Source organism: Propithecus coquereli, unplaced genomic scaffold (assembly GCF_000956105.1).
Source record: "Propithecus coquereli isolate 6110/MARCELLA unplaced genomic scaffold, Pcoq_1.0 Scaffold146, whole genome shotgun sequence".
In the NCBI taxonomy this organism is placed as follows: Eukaryota; Metazoa; Chordata; class Mammalia; order Primates; family Indriidae; genus Propithecus; species Propithecus coquereli.
Window position 1 is genome coordinate 1,394,845 of NW_012138969.1, and position 17,018 is coordinate 1,411,862.

The window sequence follows — 17,018 nt, forward strand, 5'->3', positions numbered from 1 at the left end:
GTTCCCTGTGCTTACATAGCATATAAAACACACACATTTATTGGCTATTTTTTTAGATTGTTTGCTTTAAGAAAAACAGGATTATATTTTATGCTCTGCTCTGCTTATCAGTTTTCTCATTTAAAAATACCTCATGAAACTGTTTCCAAGGCAACCGTTCCAGCTCTAAATCACTCTTTGTAATGGCTGCATAATATTTCATGTATGGATACACCACGATTTATTCAGTCATCCCCGATATTGCTGGCACCAGGAACAAAGCTGCAATAAATAACCTTGTATATATATATTCTGATACCCTGATGCTTTTATTTTATGGGATACATTCCTAGGACAGGATTGCTAGGTCGGAAGGCATATTTCTTATGTTAGCAAATGTTTCCATTGCATTTCAAAGAAAGATTTAGATTGTACATTTCTACTATTTGTGTATGGCAGGGACTTTCTCCTCCATATTCCCCTCAGCCAGACGTGTCATCACTTGTTTAGACTTTTGCCAACCTGATAGGAGCAAAGTGGTAACCCATTTTTCCTCTCCTGTCTGCTTAACTGATATTTTTTTTAAAAAATAGACACATTTCGTATTGTGTGAGGAGGGGCAAGTTTGGCAGTGTGCTTTCGATCACAAATTCCACTTTAGTGGACTTCTCCATAACTCACTTCTTAAAGGGAGTGATATTTTCCCTTTAAAGCACGATGAGAATGGGTCCTGTTTTAAAACATGAATTTTAATATTCCTGTTTAGAGAAATCTAGTTTTATCTCTGTTCCGTGAGCTGAAAGTCAGACAGGGCATCCTATATTATTCACACTCACCCTTTCTTACGCCACCTTTCTCCCTAGAGCCTCCGTTTCCAGCACCTTTCTTTCTGTCTTCTTCCTCACCACCCATTCTCCTGTTTCTTTAAACTTCCAGTATTCACTTTAAAACATTATTTTAAAAGCAGCTTGGACAATAGAAGGCATTCTGTTGCAAAACATTCATCGTGTAAGAGTATGTCGATAACACTTGAGGGCTTGAGCAGACGTGATCTGACGAGGGAAGCCCAATGCCCTCATAGATTAAGTTATCACTTGTGCAAACCAGAGTAGGAGGGACCCCAGTTTTTAAAACTGGATACCCCTCCCAGGTCAGGCCTCTTGCTATCCTACTCCTCATCCACTAGCACCATGGAGCAACCTACAGCAGAGGGAATCAGGAATCCCTGCGGGCCTTAGCAGAGCCTCACAGAATTGTGAGAAACTTCGGCTTCCCTCCTAGAGTCCAGGAGTGCAGGGAACACCCCCACTTCCCAGGGGTTTCCTGAGAGGGATGTCACTCATTAAAGAAGGCTTCAGAGGCTTGTGGGCCCAGCAGCAACCATGTGCCAAGAGCCTGCCTGCCCGGTTCTTGAGTCTGGAAGTGAGAGCTTAGAGTCCACGAGAGCTGGAGCCGCACTGAGTGCACCCCTGGGCCTGCTGATCGTCCAGTTGGTTCCTTTGCTGGTCTTTGTCCTAGGGACAAAGCTGCCCAGAGACCCATCGGGAGAGAAATAAGACAATTGAAGATGTCACATATGTAATGATCCAAGCAGTGATTCACTTTACTGACATACTTTGGATTGTTTAGAATGCACACAACATATGTGAAATATCACTCCTGAGTCTGGAGGTGTTTACTTTTTCCCTCCACTCAAATGCAGGATCTAGGCCGGCTTATGAATCTTCCGCTGGATTCTGTGAAGATGGAACCTTGTTATGTTAAAGTCGACCTGCTTCAGGAGCGCCTGCAGGATCTCAAGAGCCGCTTCCGATTCCCCCACGTTGACCTGGTGGTACAGAGGACACAGAACTACATGCAAGAGGTGGGAGCGGCAGGGGCATCCCTGGGGGATGAGGGTGGAGAGAGAGCAGAGACATAAGTGCTGGCAGATGAGACTGGAGTGCTAGCGTAGCCCAGGGAAATAAGTCGCACTTCTTTAGCCATGATGTTGAGAGAGGACATATTCTGTCTCTGCAGCTGGCTTCATCTTCCTTCCATGTTGATGAATATCACAGGGAAACAAAGTAGCATTAATTGATAGTTGCTTCGTTTGTGAGATCAGGAACCTTGGCTACCCCTTAGAATCATCTGGGGAGCTTGTAAGAAACACCGATGTCTATCTAGGCCCCATCCCCAATGAGGCCGATTATACATAGTATATATATTTTGGTACGTTCAAAAGAACTTCCCCAACCCCATTCCTACTGCTTCCAATTTTCGTCCAGGATGGAGAACACCTGGCTTAAATTAATTCCCCAACATACTTAAGAGTAAACCAATCAATCAATCACAGCTTCATATTTGAATTTCTTGAGTCTGCTTGGTAGTTTTCTCTTTTTTTCCCCACAAAGAACTGTTTCCCCAGGAACAGGAATGAACAGCACAGACGCCTTCTATATCGTATGTAGGGTTTCCCAAGTGAAGAAGGAGTGTAATCATTGAAGCTCTAAGGACGTAATTCCATGTCACACCGTGCGGGATCCCGTTTCGGGGAGCTTGAGTGAGACACATTCTTAGAGAAATTCACCGCCGTGGTGAAGTGCTGTGATAAGGGTATGCATTGGATGCTTTAGGATCACAGGCTTGGGGAAGAAAGGAGCATTTTTTCCCTTAAAAGTTGTGGGTGGGTTTAAGCGATACATTTTATCTAACCCTTGAGTTGTGAAGGATTAAAGAGGAACAAGGAACAAACAAAATTGGGCAACAGTTGAACAGAAGTCCCTTTGGTAATACTGGACCCTGGTGAAGCGGATACAGGCGAAAGTGCAGAGAATAAGATGTCAGAACCACTTCCGTCTTCTGACCCACAAGTGTGTCAGCCACTGTCTCCCCCGAGCCCTCACCCTGCCTCCCTTCCCAGACTTGCAGAGACAGGAAGAGCTGTGAGCGGCAGGATGAAATGGGGAAGGTGCTGCAGGGTGGCTCACGTCTACCCACGAGGGGAGAATGCTCCCGCCTCATCTCGTTAACGCATGAACAAGATAGCATTGCTGGCAACTAGTAAGGAACGGAGGAAGCAAAATGACCCCAGGAGATGATGGACTCCTCAGTCCCACGATCGTGGGTTTCCCGGTTCAGAGATGAGGGAGAGGGGATGAGAAAAACATACACGTATGCATGCACACATATATACATGCGTGTGTGTTTCCCAACCTCTTACTGACCCCACTGTGGTCAGTAGCTGTTTTTTTCACAATTCAGGTCGTGGGACGACATTGCCCTGGGTCACCCCAGAGGAGGGCCCGAGGGGACTCTTCTCAGATGGCTCATACCCGCCCTGCCCTCCAAGCCGGGTTAGACATACCTGAGGACAGCGATCCCAGCCTCTGACTGTGGTCTGTTTCTGTGCTGCTTTTGGTTTCTAGCTGATGGAGAACGCAGTGTTCACTTTTGAGCAGTTGCTTTCCCCGCATCTCCAAGGCGAGGCTTCCAAAACCGCGGTTGCCATTGAGAAGGTTAAGCTCCGAGTCTTAAAGGTAAACCTGGTCTCTCCTTCGTGGGAAGCACAGAACAAGAATGTGATCCCTGTTTCTTTTGTTAAGAGGAAAATACCATGTTCTCTCCTTCACTTAATCTTTCCTCCTCTCCTCCAAAGTACCAGTGACTGTCTCTTAATAGGCAGCAATTTCCTCAAACATGACTTTCGTGCCTCTTCTGCCATCTAGTGGCTACTTGGGGTCATCGGCATCATTACCCACAGCTAGAAGGGATGTGTCCCAGCTTACTTTGAACTTGACATTTATTGGCTGTCCACTGTAAGCATTGTGGGTATAGCGTGGGATATAAAAATAGTCCAGGCATAACCTCTTTCTTCAAAGAGTTTACAGGATAGCAAAATCCATTAAATCGGCCAACGTTTTCAAGAAAAATCAAAACCTTATGGCAAAGGAAATATTCCAAGGAAAAGATAACTGCCATATGAGATTGTTTTAAATGTATTTCAGCATAAGCATATACCAAAATGGTTTTAATAATAAGAGCTCACGTATATGTGGTATATTTTAAAGCTTTTTTTTAACTTACTTTGTTTCATTTGATTCTTACAAGAACTTATGAGATAATTAAAATATGTCCCCATTTTACGGATGAAGAAACTGACTCTATAAAAGCTGATGTGACTTACTTAAGCTAAGCAGGCTAGTGAATGGTGAACTTAAAAGTAAACTATCCTTACACCTAGTCTACCAATATATTACTACCTCCTACTTCCCCTAAACAGTGCTTTGGAACAGAAGGTCAAAGTCTCACGGAGCCTAGGGGTGGTTCCTGAATTTTGGACGTGATAGGAAATTCTAGCAACCAAATCGTTGAGATTAAAAGCAATATTGATCGTGGTAACACAAATAATAATGAACTTGCAATTGAATTGAAAGAAACGGTAGTATCAGTGTCAAGTGCTTCAGCAGACAGAAGGAGAAGAAAGAAAGCAGCAAGTAGAAAGGCGTTCAAATATTAGGACCTCAGGTTCGAAAGGGACGTAGCATGCCTCTAGTTCAACTTCGTATCCAGTGTTAAGAATGTGCCCCCCCAGGGGCGTTCCCACTAGCGCTTGGACACCTCCAGTGTCAGGATGCTTTCTTCCTCCCAGGACAGCCCTTTTCATCTCTGGACACTTTTGACTGCAAAAACATGTTTCCTTATGTTAGACCAAAGTTCTTACCACTGGAAATTCCAGTTCTGCCCTCTTTGTTCATAACTTCCTTCCACCTGGCAGCATTTGGCTGTTTGAATAGAGTTATAATTTTGCTCCAACTTCTTACCTCCCGTATAAATGCCTTCATCTCTTTAACCATTCTTCATTTGGCCTGACCATCCTGCTCACCTGCCTGTGACTACACTCCAGTTTGTCAGTCATCGCCTTGAGGTGACATCTAAAATTAAACCCTGGTCTCCAAGGTTGGATGTTCAATGCAGAGCGGAGAGAATCATCTTTCTTGTTCTACATACTGAACTTGTTTGGTTACCACATCACAGTGTTAATGGAGCCATGAGCCAGGCCTCTCTTCCCTTGTGGAAATCATTACAACCCACCAACCCAGCTTTCAGGATGCAGAGCAATAGATGATCCTGATTTCTATGGACCCACCCGGGACAGGGGTGATGAAGTACAAACTCACCCCCCCACCCAGGTCTAGCCCCAACTTCTTTGTAATACGGAAGAAGTCACTACTCTGTTTCTATCTTGCCTCAGTTTCCATATTTGTAAGAGGAGAAGATGAGAGGGATCGTTATCAGTCATACCCTTGCCTGGAGTGTGAGGGAATTCCACAGAAAGATCTCTGAGACCTTGATAATACAAGTGTTCTCAGAAATTAGGGGAAGGAAGAAAGATGAAGCGGGTGGCTGAGTTTTTTGTTTAAGTGAAAGTCAACAGATTGTAATGTTGCTATTTAACATATGTTTCTGTATTGACAGCAATATGATTATGATAGCAGCACCATCCGGAAGAAGATATTTCAAGAGGCACTGGTTCAAATCACGCTTCCCACCGTGCAGAAGGCACTGGCATCCACGTGCAAACCAGTAAGGGGATGGGTTACTCCAAAGAGCGCCTGCTCTTATTGCCTCTGAAGTTCGAAGTTCTTTTGCTGTGGTGCACGTGCAAAACAGACTAGATGAAGGGGTGGCTGGCAAACTTTTTTTGTAAATGGTCAGTTAGAAAAATACTTTAACCTTCATGGGCCATACTATTTCTGTTGCAGCTATTCATCTCTGCTGTTATAGAGCAAAACAGCTATCGATGATACATAAACAGACTGTATTTACACAAACAAAAAGCTAGCCGGATTTGCCGAACCCTGGATTAGACAAAATCTCAAAGGGTAGTGATCTGAATTTGAGCCGAGCCAAGGGTTGACATAGAACACTTAAGGATATCGGGTGTTCCTCATTATATAATAGTATGACTCATAGGTCCAATATGTCTTCTGAAACTTGACCGTTACGTCCTGAAAAGATTGTAAGATGATTACAGAAGGATATTTGTTCTGTTAAACCCAGTAATGTTTGTTTAATGAAATCAATGAAACCATTTAAAGCTTCTACAAACAGCAGGCATCCAGTGATGGCCGTGATTACGAAGGTGCACCTCGGTCCGTAGAGCAGAGTGATGGGCAAGCAGAGTCTGAAAACTACCCTATGAGGAGGTTAAGTAACTGACCCCAAGTCACAGAGCTGGTAACCACCAGAGTCTGAACCCAGTTCACACTCACCTATAACATGGTAGACCCTCAGTAAACAGTATCAACTCCTGCTACTACTATCATTATTATTATTACCACTACTACTTCTACGTTTCAAAAATGATCTATGAGCCGGGACATTTGCAAGGCCTGCTCCCTCTTGGAACAAATGATAAAGAGGTTTTTAGAATTTATAAAGGGCTTTTTGGCAGCTTGGAGAGTCTCCAAGCCCTGGAAGGTTAAAATCCTTTGCATGAGTTATTTTACTGCAGAAATGTCTTTGGTCACTTTTATAGTCTGTAAATGCTGTTTTTCTTCAGACACTCATCAGCGTATCTAGTATTTGGCATTTATTTCTGGGGGCATATTTCTTTGCTAGAAAAGGATTTGAATAAGCCAGGGGAGTAAGGAATCTGTCTGTATGACCGTCTGTTGGCCTTATGTAGAGGAACAGTTCAGCAGCTCAAATGGGGCCAGGTCTACCTTTACACGTGTCTGCACACAGATGCTCTACCGAGGATTTTTTCTTTTTCAATCCCAAAGGCAGTTTGGGGGCCTCAGAACCATCTCCTCCCAGATGAGGAGAAGGGTACAGAGGGTTCTCTTTCTTATCTGCCCCCCTCTTTCCAAGCATCAGCAGAGTGAGTTGTATCCTGTCTGTAAGAGGCTCTTGGCATTCTTTAATCAAGAGAGGCTGCTTTCAAAGGAGCCCGTGACCCGGAGTTTCTAGCAATGAAGGATATCATATCAGTGTCAAGACCTTTTGAAAAATCTGGATTTACAGAATAGTTAAATTAGGGGATTACCTCCTTCATAGAAGGAACCTTTATTTTGCTAAGGTGTGTTTCCCTTGGTTCTTTAAGTTGCAGCTTCCTAGATCTGTGGTGCTCAACCCTAGCTATCTATTAGCATTGTCTGGGGAGCTTTAAAAAAAATGCTGATTCCCCAAGACCCACCCTCAGGAATGCCAATTTAATTGGCCCAGGGAATTAACTACATGGCACAGTTCAATCAATTCAACATCGAAGACCTGTTTTGTAAAGTTGGGCACATCACAGCAGTATAAATGTCCCCAGAAATTATTTCTTTCCACAGAATTATTTAGCTGGTGGAAATGTTAAAGGTCTTCTGTTTCTTTACCCAGAAAACATGTATTAAATATGTAGCAAATATGATCTAGGCATTGCGCCAGGCCAACGTCCCTGCTGTCCTGGGGTTCACAGGGTAGAGGCAGGAGACAGGCAAACAGGCTGCCGTGTGAGGAGCACAGCAGGAGCCTCATGGGGAAGAGTTCCCGGGAAAGTGCCAAACTCTGCTTATGGGGCCGGAGAGGACTTCCCAGAGTCATGCTTTCATCCAGCCCTGAGGGATGAATGACAATCAGGAGAATGAGGAGAGGAAGAGCATGAGCCTGTGCCCTTCATTTCGCAGAGGAGGAGACAGAGGGGCAGGGTGGTTATGTGGCTTACCCAGGGCCCCACGGCTAGGCCAGGGAGCGTCCAGTCTCCTGGGCAGTGCTCTTTCCATATCTGTGTGTCAGTCCTGTCTTATAGACCCCCTGGGGGTCACTGAAACTCATGTCTCTTCAGTCCTTTGACTTTCTTTTTGGGTGGGTATAAAGGGACCCCATTATTGCCTGCTGTGATCTAGTCCTGGCACAGCACCCCCAAGTCCTAGCACTGAGAGGTGTCTGAATGTGGTGCCTTCTGATCACCTTCGGTAAATCCTATCCTTCCAGGCAAAAGGCATCGAATCCCACCGCTAAGTCCCTGATTCTCTAAGAGCCACCGGTGGGGAGCCCTCCCCCAGGACCATCGGGTGCAAGGATTACTAAATTACTCACTGGGATATGATTTGGTGCATTTTGATCCCTGCCCCATCCTCATGCTGATAATAAGCAAACCATTTGGAAACCCTTAGAAAGTAGGGCGGGTAAGGGATTTTGCATCATGCCTGGCTGTGTTAGAGGGAATCAATGAGTGTCAGGGCCGGTTGGAGGGAAAGAGAATATTGTTCCTGAAGAGTCCTTGACTAGAGAGTCTCCCAACCTGAAAAGGGGCCCCATTCTAATAAACATACATCTATTCTATGACCCAGTAAACTCATTTTCAGATATATACCCAAGATAGGTCCTTAAATACACAGAAAAATACATGCAAGAACGTCCATTGCAGTTACATTCATAAAGATCAAAAAGTGGAAAAATCTCAATTTCCATCAATAGGAATATGGATAAGCGATTTTAGCTTATCCATAAAATGAATGCCGTTTATCAATATAAAGGAACAAGCTACCGACAAATGCAGCAACATGGATGAATCTCAAAAACAAACACAAAAGAATATATGATTTCATTTATATAACGTCCAAGAACAAGAAATTGTAATCTGTCATGATAGATATCAGCCCAGTGCTTATATCTTGGGGAAGCCTGGAAGGGGGAATGGAGGAGCTTTAGGGGGCGATGGAATGTTCTCTGTCTTGATCTGGGTTATGGTTACCTGGATATATTTATGTATTTTAAAGTTGAGCTGTACTTTTAAAATCTGTGCATTTTACTGTATATAAGATACCTTGGTAAAGTACCATTGGTATTTTTAAAAAAAAAAGGAAGAAGGAAACACTCTGGCAATGAGAGAAAAAAGGAGGCTTCAAATCCACTGATGAGAACTTGAGATGATCAAAAATCTCTGCTATTGGGCCGGGCGCGGTGGCTCACGTCTGTAATCCTAGCACTCTGGGAGGCCAAGGCGGGTGGATCGCTCAAGGTCAGGAGTTCGAGACCAGCCTGAGCAAGAGCGAGACCCCGTCTCTACTAAAAATAGAAAAAATTAGCAAGTCAACTAAAAATAGAAATTAAAAATTAGCTGAGCATGGTGGCTCGCACCTGTAGTCCCAGCTACTCGGGAGGCTGAGGCAGGAGGATCGCTTGAGCCCAGGAGTTTGAGGTTGCTGTGAGCTAGGCTGATGCCATGGCACTCTAGCCTGGGCAACAAAAGGGAGACTCTGTCTCAAAAAAAAAAAAAAATATGCTGGAGAAGGCCACCGTCAAACTGTGCGCCCAAAACATGTCCGGTCTCCGTTGGAAGGTGTTGAGTATCACAAAAACTCCTCTACAAAGAAAACTAACCGAGCACAAGCCCCCAGGTCACAGTAGCTCATCACCGGGGATCCAGTGAGATAAGGAAGGTGAAGGTGTCAGCACAGTGACATAAAGGAAGGGCTCAGTCAAGGCCACTGCCAGCCCACCAGGGGAACATTTGGGCTTAGAAAAAGACCCCCACATCTATGGCCATACCACCCTGAACCTGCCCAATCCCGTCTGATCTCAGAAACTAAGCAGGGTCAGGCCTGGTTAGTACTTGGATGGGAGAAAAAGACTGCTTCCCTACAGACGCTTTCATGTGTCAGAAAATTGTCACAATAGACAGGTTTTCTTAGAGAAGAAAACTCTACTGCTAGCTGCTGAAAAATTCTGCTGAAAACACAAATCTATGTGGTCTTTGGTATGAACGGCACCGCCTTGGATGTGATATTATTGGGCCCTACAACCCCTACACAGTCATAAGCAGAAGCCTATGGTCAAAAATATCAGCTGCTGTTGTCATTGTTTTCGCTTCCCTTGAGACCTTTGAGACTGAGCTTGGTCCACACAGACCTTCATCTGGGACACTTCGGGTCAGCAAGGCTGTCTCATTACTCACTACAATGCTCATCACCGGGTGTGCATTACACATTCAGGCCTGTACTGTGCGAAAAGGAGAAGTGGAAAGTCGGCCCCTGCCGCAGAGGAGCTTCAGTCCGGTGGACAAACCGGCGCCACATATATTAGCAGCTAATAAAATGTGATAGGGGCCTCCTTGGGTGACACAGATGATGCTATTGTAGACCGTGAGTGTCTTGAAAGCAAAGGCCATGTTTTATTCATTCTGGATTCCCGGTGCCTGTCCCATGTTAGATGCCCAGCAAATATTTGCTGTTTAATAAATGAATGAATGAACACTACAGAGGCTCACAGTTTGGAAGGAGTTTACAGTCTTTTGGTCTTCAGGGAAGGCTACCTGGAAGAGGGTGGTATTTGAAATCGAGAAATGTGGTTAGCCAGAGAGGCTGAGAGGGGACTTTGTGGCTTCTCAATAAAACCAGAACATCCAGGTTGGCCGGGACGGGGTGTTAATGCCATGTTTTGTTTTCCATTATCTTTCAGTGATAAAGGAAGCTGCTGTCCTGAAGAAACACAACTTATTTGAAGACAACATGGCCTTGCCCAGTGAAAGCGTGTCCAGCTTAACGGATCTAAAAATCCCCACAGGGTCCAACCAGGCCAGCCCTGCCAGGAGAGCCTCTGCCATCCTGCCAGGAGTTCTGGGCGGCGAGACCCTGAGTAATGAAGTCTTCCAGGAGGCAGAGGAGGAGAAGCCTGGGGTCCCCGGTGCGCCGGCCACAGGAGACAGCCCTTCTCTCCCTGGGCCCAGCCCTCCCCCAGGTGGGGCCGGGCAGGTGATCATTTCCAGAATGGATGGTTCTGCTGTGACTCCTGTGGCTGCCGAGGACACAGCAGGACTCTCGGGCACACAGGCCTCAGAGCTGGAGTTTGGAGGGGCCCCTGAAGATGAAGAACCCGCCCAGGAACAGCCAGAGTCCGGCTCTGCCTCAGGCTCCCTGAAGGAGCTCAGGAAGCTGTTGACCGAGACAGTTGAAGTACCGGTGCAATCTGTTCTAGCAACTGAAAAAGATGAGAACGAGGAGACTCTTGCTCCCCAAGAAAATGAGAAAGGAGAGGAAAAAGCCCAGATCTACACTGAGGCCCATCAGGCAGCTGCCTCCTTGGAGGACGACGGTGAAGGAGGCGAAGTCAGCGAGAGGGAGGCCGGTGGCAGGGAGCTGGGGGCGTCTGCGGAGGCCTGCGGGGGGCTCCCCACAGAGGAGCCCGCAGGGAAGGCTCCCCCACGCGCAGCCTGGGAGGGAGGAGAGGCCGAGTGTGGCGTGGAGGCAGAGGCCACGCTGCAGGGAGGCAGCCCTTTAGGTTCCGGCCCCGTCTGCCCCCAGGAGAGCCAGGTTTCCGAGGAGCAAGAATCGACGGGCGGGGAAAGCAGCCCCCGCCAGGTCTCGGCCAGCGCGAGTACAGGGGCGACCCAGGCTGCCCGTGTTCATGAGTGCCAGTGGGTGGTCGAGGATGCCCCGAACACCGATGTCCTCGTTTCCCACGAGGATGATGGAAAGGAGAGAGAAGGTGCTCAGCAGAGTTCCCCAGAGCAGCCCTCGGAATAGCGAAGGGAACAATTTGGCGAAAGCCAATCAGAGGGTTATAGTTATGGGCACACTTAGGGGTTGCATGTGAGTGGTTACCAAAAAAAAAAAAAAAAGATTTATTAATTATTTCCTTAATTTGAATACTAAAAGCAGAGGAAACGCACGCAGGGCGTGAGGACCGAGGCAAACCTTTGTGGAATGGAACTGTTCTACCATGCTTTATTGCTTTAGTGTTTCAACAGGAATTGCAAAGGCAATGGCGAGGTTGGGTTGAGGGAGCTGAGTGTCTGAGGGAGGCAGTGGTACTGCAGTGAAGACTGAGAGAACAGTAAGAGCACAGTTTTCGATACACTCGGCACATTTCCGTGGTGCAACATTCTTACGCACTTTAAGGCTTTTCCATTTTGTATATGAATGCAAATGTATACTGCAGCTCTAGCTGCACCATCCACTATACCAACTTCACCGTCTCTGAAGGACTCAGCATTTGTCCACAGTCAGGCTGCAAGAAAGAGTAGTTCATGAGCAGTCACCCCTGCCGCGCAGCCACACAGAGCCAAGCGTGCCCCCATAGATGGAGAGAAAAACCCAACAGAAATGGAAGGAGGAAGGTGTGGGCTGGGGGATTGTCTGGCTTGTTGCTAATCCTGCTATCACTTTCTTATTAACTAATCTTGTTGATTCTTAGGAATTAATCATCTTTTAAGAATATTCAGATGAGGCAAGAAAATTTCATTAGCGTGTGTGAGCCTGACAGCATTCCAACTTAGCCTTAGACGGTTGAGCAAAGGACTTAACTAAGTTGCCAAGCTTAAAGCCTACCAATTAAACAAACATTGTTTGAACAGCTACTGAACACCACGTACTGTATTGGGCTTAGGAATGAAAAAAAAAGATAAGGTGCTTGTTCTAGGATGCATTAAAAGACCCCAGGGAATTTGATCTAGAAGAGAAAACATGCTAATTTTCAAACTATGACAGCTTTCTCTCTTTCCATTCAAACAGTTCTGATTCCTTCCCAGAAGGGAACAAAATGAATAAATAAATAAATGGATAAAGACAAAAGCCAAGGCGTATACCATCAAGTTCCAAAAAGTTACCAAAAGCAGAAATCATTTGTTTGGTCATTGAGCAAGTTAACCGAGTCCTTGCTATGAACCAAGCTCTGGCGATACCACGGCCAGAAAGACTCTGTTCTTTCCTCCTGGAACTAACATGCTAATGGAGATAGACACAAATACATCTGCTAAATTCATCATGGCCTATAACCATTAATGTTAAAGATGAAATGGACTTACTTGGAAAAGATGAAAAAGAGTTGTTCTATGTGTTATCCCCTTTAGAAAAATACCAGATTATTTCCCCAAAGTTTCAGTCCCAAGTCCTACATCTTGAAATTTCTTTCCCCAGATTTTAATATTACATCCCAACATAGTATCCTAAGAGTTTGTTTTTACCATCACCATCAAGTAAGTTTCTATCAGTGCTTTAAAGAATTTGACCCACAGTTCAACCATTTAATGAGGAATTAAAATATTGTCCTCCCCACCCCTTCCATGCAGAACTTCTTGGATTTCTAGGTGATAAATAATGAATAACAATCAGTGTCCATATGCTCACATATTGAATTGTTGTGTCTTTTGTTGGGGTGTTTAGCTCCTCATGTCTATGGGGGATCCCGTTGTCAGTGAAGAAGGTAGAGGCCACTTCTCCCTTGGTCCCTGCTTCACCCAGGACCTCACTCAGATCCTGGCATTTAGCACAGTGCATTGAAATTGTGTTTACTTCCTGTCTCTCCCAGAGGCTCCTGTCTTCAAGGACAGAAACTAGGGTTTAGTCATCATGCGCACTTCCTGCTAATAACCCACAGCTTTGAATAATGGGTTCCTACCTCCTCAAGTGACTTTAATATCCCTGGTGCCTAGCACGGGGGCCGCTCAGCAAACATGGGAACTCCACACCCGGCACCCTGCTGTGCTGGGACGATTTGGGGCTTGCTGCCAGGCAGGGAGACAGACGGTTTTTAATAGAACTTTCTGCTCTTGTTGAGTCTTAAGTCCAAAGTTCAAGGAGCAGACAGGCCGGTTGCGCTGCCCAGTAAGGCAGGGAGCCAGAGGAGCAGCCTTGGCCCTAGAAACACTGCCTTTCTCTCCAGGGCACAGTCCCAGCCCAGGCGACCCCATGCTGGAGTTTCCCAGCTTCCTCCCTTTGTTCACCTCAGGGCTTCTTGCACCCTCTGGAAAGCTAAGAGATTTTTTTTCAACCCTAAAAGAAAGTGCGTTTCACTGCATTGGATGCATGAACATCAGTGCCCATCCTGTGGGTCAGAGAGGACTGGGCATTAAGTGGCAGGACACACTCAAGAACACGGTCCAAGGATTTTTCTGGACATATTTCACAAAAGACAACTTCTCTAGAATAAGCAAGACGATTGTTTCATTTTGAAGATGGAACAGGAAACTAAAGTACATTTAAAATATTCAGCATTCATTTTAACATATTGAATGGAATGACTTCCTATTACAATGAGTTTATCTTGCTTTTTGTACAGAGTCGTATGTGATGCTTCAGTGATTTCCAGATTGGAGCAAGGTTATTGTGATCTAAATGAGCAGCACGAAAAGCCGCCGTGTGCTGCTCTGGGGATCTCTCCTATGGGCAAAGACATTAGAGATGCATAAAACCTTAAGACATGGCTTTTGGCTAAGACTTCATGACTTTAAACTAGTTATGTTACTATTGACCTTTCACAAAGAAAGAATATTTTCCTTGAAAAAAAAAATAAGCTCACTTTTCCTTTGTAGCTTGGAACAGAGACAGTAGTGCCTTACATTATGCAGCGTAAACTCTCTTTTCAAAAAAAAAAAAGGATTTTGGAGACTACAAAGATAAGATTCCAATTTTTCCAAAAGCTTTCTGACCTTATGCCTTTTATTATAAAGATTCTCAAGTCTGGTGTTTTGTAATCATTCGTATCAGAGCTAGTGATTTCAAAGGGTTTCACAATTCTCCCAGACAAAAGTGATTTTAATGCATTTTAGCAAGTGCTAAGGGATATGTGCTTCATAGCAATGTTAATATGGGGAAGGGAAGGACGTCACTGACTTAAACATAAGTTGGCAATATCTGCCTTCTTATTTTACTATAAACACACAGCCTTCTTCAGCCTGCAACTTTAAGAAAAGAAATCTACACTGTGGTTTGATTTTTCTGGTCACTATGTAAAGTAAATACTTAAAACACTTTGTAACCACGTATTTACTTTGCCAAGTGCCTATATTCTAATAAAATATTTGTCCTTGAAGAGCTGCCCAGATGTCATTTATTTGGAACAGGGCTGGTTTCATCTTTTAAGCAAATGTCATACTTAAGCTGGGAGGAGCAGCCCTCAGAAATGAAAAGGTGAGTCACCCTTGCTGTTATTATGGAATTTTTACTTTTCTGTTGTCAGGAAGGAATCTACAGGGAAGCCACTTAATGTCAGGTGTAATTACGCTTTGATAATGCATATGCTTATTTCTCTGGGAATTGGATCACATCCCTAATACAGCACTGGGCGATTACTCTTGACATGATGGAACTGCTGTTCAAACTTAAATTTATTTTCAGTGGGTAGCATTGAGCAAAACATTCACTCTTTCTGTAATCATATAATAAATAAAACAGTATTTACTCACCATATCCATAGTTGCTCATTTCTCCATGAATTTATTCATCCAAAAAATAATGACTGTGTATCTGTTCCATGCAGGTGCTCCAGTGGGTGGTAGAGAAACAGAAGTGAACACAGTAGACATGGTCCCTGACATCAGCAAACTCAAATTGTCAGGGTGAACATGGCCAGGGAGAGCCCAAACCTTGTGTGTAATCTCGACTTTAACTCTATCTACACCAATAGCTTCAGGCAATAGAGGAAGAAGTGTTGGGGAAATCAAGTCCTGCAGTGATGGGGACACTCAGGATGGCATAAACTTTCTCTCTCCTTGTCCTCTGTCTGTACCAAACTTCCAGTATGCAATAATCGATCCATTTTAACAAGTGCAGAGTTTTTTCTTAGGGTACATATTGATTGGACGTGGCTTGGACAGGACCGATGGAGGCCTTGGGAGTGGTCAGCTAAAGCTATTCTCTCCTCAGTCGCCCTGGGAGTTGCCCCTGCTTGAACATCTCTGAATCTTTGCCATATTCTTTCCTTTGCCAAAAACATCTGGCTCTCCCTTCTCCATCTGGCCCATTCCCACTTTTCCTGTAAGAGTCAGGAAAAGTCAGGATAATCCCCACCCTGCCCCACAGCCAATACTACCCTTCTGAACTCTCACCCTAATTTACGTGCCCACTTCTGGTCATCCTCTCTCACTCCACTGCACCCATCTCCCTTCCCTGGGCCTTTGGGGCAGGTACCCTGCCTTCAATCCTTGTATCCCTAGCGGAGCGTAGGTCCTTGCATATAGCAATACATGTTGAATGTGTTGAATAAATATCCCCCATCCCAGATGTAGGAGACAAGTGGATATAGCTGATGATCCCTTAGCATACCAAAAGGGTCTGTGGAGCTGGTGACTTTACTCACCCTCAGCCTACTGAGATAATTCTGCTTTAGTGACAGAACTTGACCATGTGTTTTTGTGCACCCACACCTCTGGGAGGGAGCTTCAGAGTCAAGTTACCCCCAAATCAAGCTAGTTGCTGTGAACCACCTCCTAGTTTTCAGGTCACTAACCTCCACTGGACTCTCCTAAGGTCCCTGTGAGGTAAACAATGCAACACGGTTAAGAAATTCATCCCTGAATGGCACCCAAGTCTGCTAACCACTGCTAAGCAAATGCCCAAGAGTTCATGCACAGCATCTGCCTCTGGCAAGCTGCCTTGTGGTTGGACAGGGAGCAAGAAAAAAGATATAGTCCCTGCTTTTTAGGGAGCTCTGTTCAGTTGGGAAGACTGAGAAGCAAAATGTTCTGCAAGAAGAGGAAGAAGAGCAGCACAAACAGAGGCAGTTACTGACTCTACCCAAGAAATGTCAAGTTTGGCTGTTGAACCTAATAAGCCTGCCCTTTATTTCTTGCCTCTTTTATTTCCTCTCTTTCATGAACTAAAATTCAAAATCCAGCTGCTCACCCTGAGGAAAACTTTACCAAGATCCCTTTGTGCCACCCCTACACACTCTTTCCAGGAATCTGAGTCCTCTACGGATGCGGTTTTAGACCTGCAGACTCGGTCGTTTCTCCCACTCTGGTCGCCACACCAAGCAGTATACATATGTGATAGCAAGAGCTCCCTTTGTGTTAGCATCTCTAAGGCGGTGGGACAGGACACAATTAGAACAGGAAAGTGGATGTATGTGTTGAGGAACTCCTACAAGACAGGAAGGTGACTTCGAAGCTAACAGGTGGCTTTTCCTGGTAAGACCTCAACTCCCACAACCCTCTCCCTCTGCAGTCTGTGCTTCTGACTGAACCATGTGGGGACAAGTTTTTCTGTACACTGGTTTGAGAAAGATCATGTGGCAGAAAAGGAAGGTGTTTTTATTTCTGCGTATTGGAGAATTGGAGTTTTTAACACATA

The 17,018-nt window shown here is 45.1% G+C and overlaps 1 protein-coding gene across 1 annotated transcript in view; it reads left to right on the plus strand.

The window, feature by feature from the left end:
* Positions 1-15,069, plus strand: part of FAM129A (family with sequence similarity 129, member A) — a 92,142-nt gene extending 77,073 nt beyond the window's left edge. Inside the window, 5 exon segments of the mRNA XM_012640005.1 lie at positions 1,682-1,843; positions 3,387-3,497; positions 5,437-5,544; positions 9,995-10,002; positions 10,313-15,069. Of these exon segments, the coding sequence (XP_012495459.1) occupies positions 1,682-1,843; positions 3,387-3,497; positions 5,437-5,544; positions 9,995-10,002; positions 10,313-11,474 (1,551 nt within the window). The 3' untranslated portion in view covers positions 11,475-15,069.
* The last annotated feature ends 1,949 nt before the right edge of the window (positions 15,070-17,018 follow it).